Source organism: Caretta caretta, chromosome 1, assembly GCF_965140235.1.
Source record: "Caretta caretta isolate rCarCar2 chromosome 1, rCarCar1.hap1, whole genome shotgun sequence".
Classification (NCBI taxonomy): domain Eukaryota; kingdom Metazoa; phylum Chordata; order Testudines; family Cheloniidae; genus Caretta; species Caretta caretta.
This window is the reverse complement of record NC_134206.1, coordinates 127,343,701-127,349,477: the sequence shown is the minus strand read 5'-3', so window position 1 is coordinate 127,349,477 and position 5,777 is coordinate 127,343,701. Positions and strand designations below refer to the sequence as shown.

The window sequence follows — 5,777 nt, the reverse complement described above, 5'->3', positions numbered from 1 at the left end:
ATCGCCTAGCTGCTGGTTACGCGCAGCCAGACACCAGGGCTGTTAGAAGAGCACAGGAGGGCGCGGTACGCATCAGAGAAGCTTTGAAAACCAGTTTCATGACTGGCCAGGCTACGGTGTGAAAGTTCTGTTTGTTTCTCCTTGATGAAACCCCCCGCCCCTTGGTTCACTCTACTTCCCTGTAAGCTAACCACCCTTCCCTCCTCCCTTTAATCATTGCTTGCAGAGGCAATAAAGTCATTTCTGCTTCACAGTCATGCATTCGTTATTCATTCATCACACAAATAGGGGGATGACTACCAAGGTATCCCAGGAGGGGTGGTGGAGGAGGGAAGGAAAATGCCACACAGCACTTTAAGCACAGCACTTTAAAAGTTTACAACTTTAAAATTTATTGAATGACAGCCTTCTTTTTTTTTGGGCAATCCTCTGTGCTGGAGTGGCTGGTTGGCCGGAGGGCCCCCCACCGCGTTCTTGGGCGTCTGGGTGTGGAGACTATGGAACTTGGGGAGGAGGGCGGTTGGTTACAGAGGGGAAGCAGTGGCAGTCTGTGCTCCAGCTGCCTTTGCTGCAGCTCAACCATACACTGGAGCATACTGGTTTGGTCCTGCAGCAGCCTCAGCATTGAATCCTGCCTCCTCTCATCACGCTGCCGCCACATTTGAGCTTCAGCCCTGTCTTCAGCCCGCCACTTACTCTCTTCAGCCCTCCACCTCTCCTCCCGGTCATTTTGTGCTTTCCTGCACTCTGACATTATTTGCCTCCACGCATTCGTCTGTGCTCTGTCAGTGTGGGAGGACAGCATGAGCTCGGAGAACATTTCATCGCGAGTGCGTTTTTTTTTTCTTTCTAAGCTTCACTAGCCTCTGGGAAGGAGAAGATCCTGTGATCATTGAAACACATGCAGCTGGTGGAGAAAAAAAAAGGGACAGCGGTATTTAAAAAGACACATTTTATAAAACAGTGGCTACACTCTTTCAGGGTAAACCTTGCTGTTAACATTACATACATAGCACATGTGCTTTCGTTACAAGGTCGCATTTTGCCTCCTCCCACCGCGTGACTACCCCCTCAACCTTCTCCCCTCCCTGTGGCTAACAGCGGGGTACATTTCTGTTTAGCCACAGGCAAACAGCCCAGCAGGAATGGGCTCCTCTGAGTGTCCCCTGAAGAAAAGCACTCTATTTCAACCAGGTGACCATGAATTATATCTCACTCTCCTGAGGATAACACAGAGAGATAAAGAACGGATTTTGGTTGAATGCCAGCAAACATACACTGCAATGCTTTGTTCTACAGTGATTCCCAAGTACGTGTTACTGGCCTGGAGTGGTAAAGTGTCCTATCATGAAGGACGAAATAAGGCTGCCCTCCCCAGAAACCTTTTGCAAAGGCTTTAGGACTACATCTAGGAGAACCGCAAATGCCAGGGCAAAGTAATCCTTTCACATGCTTGCTTTTAAACCATGTATAGCATTTTAAAAGGTACACTCACCAGGGGTCCCTTCTCCGCCTGCTGGGTCCAGGAGGCAGCCTTGGGTGGGTTCGGGGGGTACTGGCTCCAGGTCTAGGGTGAGAAACAGTTCCTGGCTGTCGGGAAAACCGGTTTCTCCGCTTGCTTGCTGTGAGCTATCTACAACCTCCTCCTCATCATCATCTTCTTCGTCCCCAAAACCTACTTCCGTATTGCCTCCATCTCCATTGAAGGAGTCAAACAACACGGCTGGGGCAGTGGTGGCTGAACCCCCTAAAATGGCATGCAGCTCATCATAGAAGCGGCATGTTTGGGGCTCTGACCCAGAGCGGCTGTTCGCCTCTCTGGTTTTCTGGTAGGCTTGCCTCAGCTCCTTCAGTTTCACGTGGCACTGCTTCGGGTCCCTGTTATGGCCTCTGTCCTTCATGCCCTGGGAGATTTTCAGAAAGGTTTTGGCATTTCGAAAACTGGAACGGAGTTCTGATAGCACGGATTCCTCTCCCCAAACAGCGATCAGATCCCGTACCTCCCGTTCGGTCCATGCTGGAGCTCTTTTGCGATTCTGGGACTCCATCATGGTCACCTCTGCTGATGAGCTCTGCATGGTCACCTGCAGCTTGCCACGCTGGCCAAACAGGAAATGAGATTCAAAAGTTCGCGGTTCTTTTCCTGTCTACCTGGCCAGTGCATCTGAGTTGAGAGCGCTGTCCAGAGCGGTCAGAATGGAGCACTCTGGGATAGCTCCCGGAGGCCAATACCATCGAATTGTGTCCACAGTACCCCAAATTCGAGCCGGCAACGTCGATTTAAGCGCTAATCCACTTGTCAGGGGTGGAGTAAGGAAATTGATTTTAAGAGCCCTTTAAGTCGAAATAAAGGGCTTCATTGTGTGGACGGGTGCAGGTTTAAATCGATTTAACGCTGCTAAATTCGACCTAAAGTCCTAGTGTAAGACCAGGGCCAAGTTAATCAGAAGCAAGCTCCCCACATACCAGGATGCACCAACTCAAAGCAGCACCAGACTCTGCCAGAACCAATACATACAAAACCTGCAGATATCTCCATTGGTACAATGATCAACACACCCCACAACATACCTTTCAAGATCCATAGATTCTACACATGCCTATCACAATATGTGGTGTGACTCATCCAGTGCACTAAATGCCCCAATAACAACTATGCAGGTGAAACAAGACAGCAATCACTACACTCTCAAATGAACTCACACAGGAAGATGATAAAAGACAAAAACACCCTATCAACTGTGGGTGAACACTTTTCACAGAGTGATCATTCAGTCCTCATCCTCAAAGGAAACCTGTACAACACTTTCAAAAAAGACGAGCCTGGAAGCTTACACCCATAACTTTGCTAGACCATGCTAAAAGCATGGTCTTAATAAAGACACTGGATTTATGGCTTATTACAACAATCTGCAACCCCCTTTTTGTCCTATGATTATAGGGGTGTTGATGGGCCACTTAACCTTGAATGGTCCCTTATAATATGTGCTAACTATTTATGCTAAACTACCTGTTCAACTTTGAATTTAACTGTGACACTCTGAGTACCTTCTCTAGACCTGAAGGAAAGCTCTATGTAAGCTTGAAAGTTTCTCACTCACCAACAGAAATTTGGTCCAATAAAAGATATTACCTCACCCATTTGGTCTTTCTAATATCCTTGACTGACATGACTACAACACTGCATACATCATAACAAAGGTGGCATTTTTCAATTGAAGAGGAAAAGTAATTGCAATAAACAAACACATGAAAGAAATCAAATGGATGAAGGGAGAGAGAAGGAGGATATGGATGCATTGTACTTCAGAACAAACAATACTGACACTTGGCATGTAAGGAGCCTTATTTGCTTTCTCTTGGAATTGATTTGCAATGTTGCACAAAGCCATCAAAAAATTGGATGCCACAAAGAATTTGTGCATTTCACAATACCTAGAACACTGATTTGATTTTAAGATACTTTTAGCAATGTATTCCCAAATAGAAATATTAGCTAACAACAAAGCCTCCTTTAAGCTATCCACACTGGATTTTCCAAAAGCAAATTCAGTGGATTCATTTTCATTTGATAGACTTTGGCTGTTAGGCACCAACACACTTTTCTTGGTAGAGAAACTGTTTGCTACCAACAATGGCCCATTAAGAGTCAATGTAAGGGATTCCTTTTTTCCCCCTCATCCAGCACAATTATTGACTTCTCACAGTCTTTAAAGACTTCACTAAAATTCCTTCCTTTCTGCAGTACCATGAACTGCAACAGATTCTTTTTGAGCTCTAGTGATGTTTAGAACCAACTTTGGTATAAAAAACAAATTAACAAACTCCTTCTGATTTTTCACTCAAATTCAGAACTACCTCCGGACCATCAGGAAGAATTTCACACAACTTCCTTTCAGGCAAGCTTCTAGACTCCACAGTCAAAAGTTTAGAGGCATTCCCTTCCCCTTTGCAGCTCTTCTTGCAGACAACATGCAGGTTACCAGGCTCAACACACACAAGTTTCCATTCTTTCAGTGGGTAACACAGTCAAATCACCTTTATGCTTTCCTTGTGCCCTGGTCATGATATAAACCTAACCAGACACGGTTGTCATATCTTTACCTAGCAACAGGCAAAATAGAAGCACCAGAATCTCCTGGTCCCTGGGACCTACTTATGATATCACCTGGATGCAAGCTGGTTACAATGTCATTCTCCCTAGCCAAAACAAACTTAGGGACACTTCCTTCCTGGGCTTCAGTTGTGTCCAAAATCAACTCTGAGACATCTGATAAATTTTTAACCATCATAGGTTGACAGGCTTCTTCTGTCTGCTCCACAAAGAACTAGAGAAACATTCTTCTTTAGCAAACACATTGCAATTCTCAACAGACAAACAATTTGAGATATCCTTTCTTTTGTCCCAGTACCCATGGCTGTCTACAGACAAATACTTGGAAAGTGGGACCGCTTCCTTAACAGGCAAGTTGCCAGTGCCACTCCCAACAGACAAACTGTTGCTTTCCACAGGCAGTGGTGGCTCATACTGAACTACCTTAAGCAAATCTCTTTTATATTGTCTAGGCTCACTTTCATAAGCTTCGCTTGCCAACAATTCAGTATCTACACAAAATGTACCCTCTTCTTCCACAGTTAGGGTATTAACCTGACCATCAACTTTAATTTGCTCCAGAGAAACATTTTCCTGAGCAATGAGTTCTTTCTCTGCCTTATCTAATGCCAGATTCACTTCTGGGATATTAGACATTCAGAAATTTCTTCCACATATAAACTGCTTTTCTGGTCAGTCAAATACCTACTTTCCTCAGACAAACATTTGGAGAAACCCTCCATAAGCAAGTCATTGCCTGTAATAGACACAGGCTTAGGATCATTTCTTTCCTGTGACTGGTTCATGATATTAACTTGACTGCACAAAGCTTTAAGATAATTCCCTATAAAAAGATCTGAAGGAATTGTATTTTTTGCTCCCACAATCGTGGTGCCATCAAATCCCTTCCACTAAGGGGGATTTTAGCCAAAGGCATTCTTACAAAATATTCAGATAATGCTACAACAGTTACACTTTCACTGGCAAATAATCTTTCTCCCTGACAAGTCTTGCTTCAACCAAAGTAATATCTGCTGCAGTGTCCCTCCATGCCATACACCTTATTCCATTAACTTCTGCATTGCTAATAAACTCTGTATTATTGTTCCCATATTTATGATGTAGATAACCTTCTTAAAGAATGTGTAGTATATATGTGCACGTATTATATGTACAGTATATGTGTGTATATATAGAATGTATGCAGTATTAATAATCACTCAACTTCTACAATGTTTTCTGTTTGTAGGAAAATATTTTACTGTGAACTCTGAATAGATATCTTCTCTCAGATGTTAATAAATGAGGCCCTGATCTAATTAGCTGTTCTGTATACCAAGACAGAGCCCTAATAACTTCAATGTCATCAAATATTAAAATATTTCATAAAAATAAGTGAGATAGAAGAACACATTGGACGGTTGTCTCCTGTGCCATTCTTTGGAAGTGTAAGTATTTTGCAAATATTCACGCTACAGTCAAGTTTCTTTTGTATTCTGCATAATTTTTATCTACTGCTCATGCCTTAATTTTTTTTTTCTCTGAACAAGAGGTCACTTCTGGTTCAAGTCTATACTCCATTATTGGGGCTACACTTACAGTAATTGAGATTTATATATTTGTATATATGTATTGTTCATAAACCATAAAATATGTAGTTAATTTCTTTCTTTTGAAGCATATT

General features: G+C 43.1%; 1 protein-coding gene across 1 annotated transcript; it reads right to left on the bottom strand.

The window, feature by feature from the left end:
- Positions 1 to 314: 314 nt before the first annotated feature.
- LOC142070189 (uncharacterized) lies at positions 315 to 2,420 on the bottom strand. The gene is made up of 2 exons (XM_075123653.1): positions 1,496 to 2,420; positions 315 to 907 (listed from the first exon to the last, which is right to left on the bottom strand). Exons 1-2 carry the CDS (start codon positions 2,076 to 2,078, stop codon positions 822 to 824), a joined length of 669 nt encoding a protein of 222 aa, XP_074979754.1. The 5' UTR covers positions 2,079 to 2,420; the 3' UTR covers positions 315 to 821.
- Positions 2,421 to 5,777: the final 3,357 nt, after the last annotated feature.

Bases quoted from the DNA above. Each gene is read 5' to 3' on its own strand.
- LOC142070189 (XM_075123653.1), bottom strand. From the start codon at position 2,078: ATGCAGAGCTCATCAGCAGAGGTGACCATGATGGAGTCCCAGAATCGC. The intron at 908-1,495 runs GTGAGTGTACCT...TTTCTCCACCAG, and splicing joins AGGCGGAGAAGGGACCCCTG to CTGCATGTGTTTCAATGATC.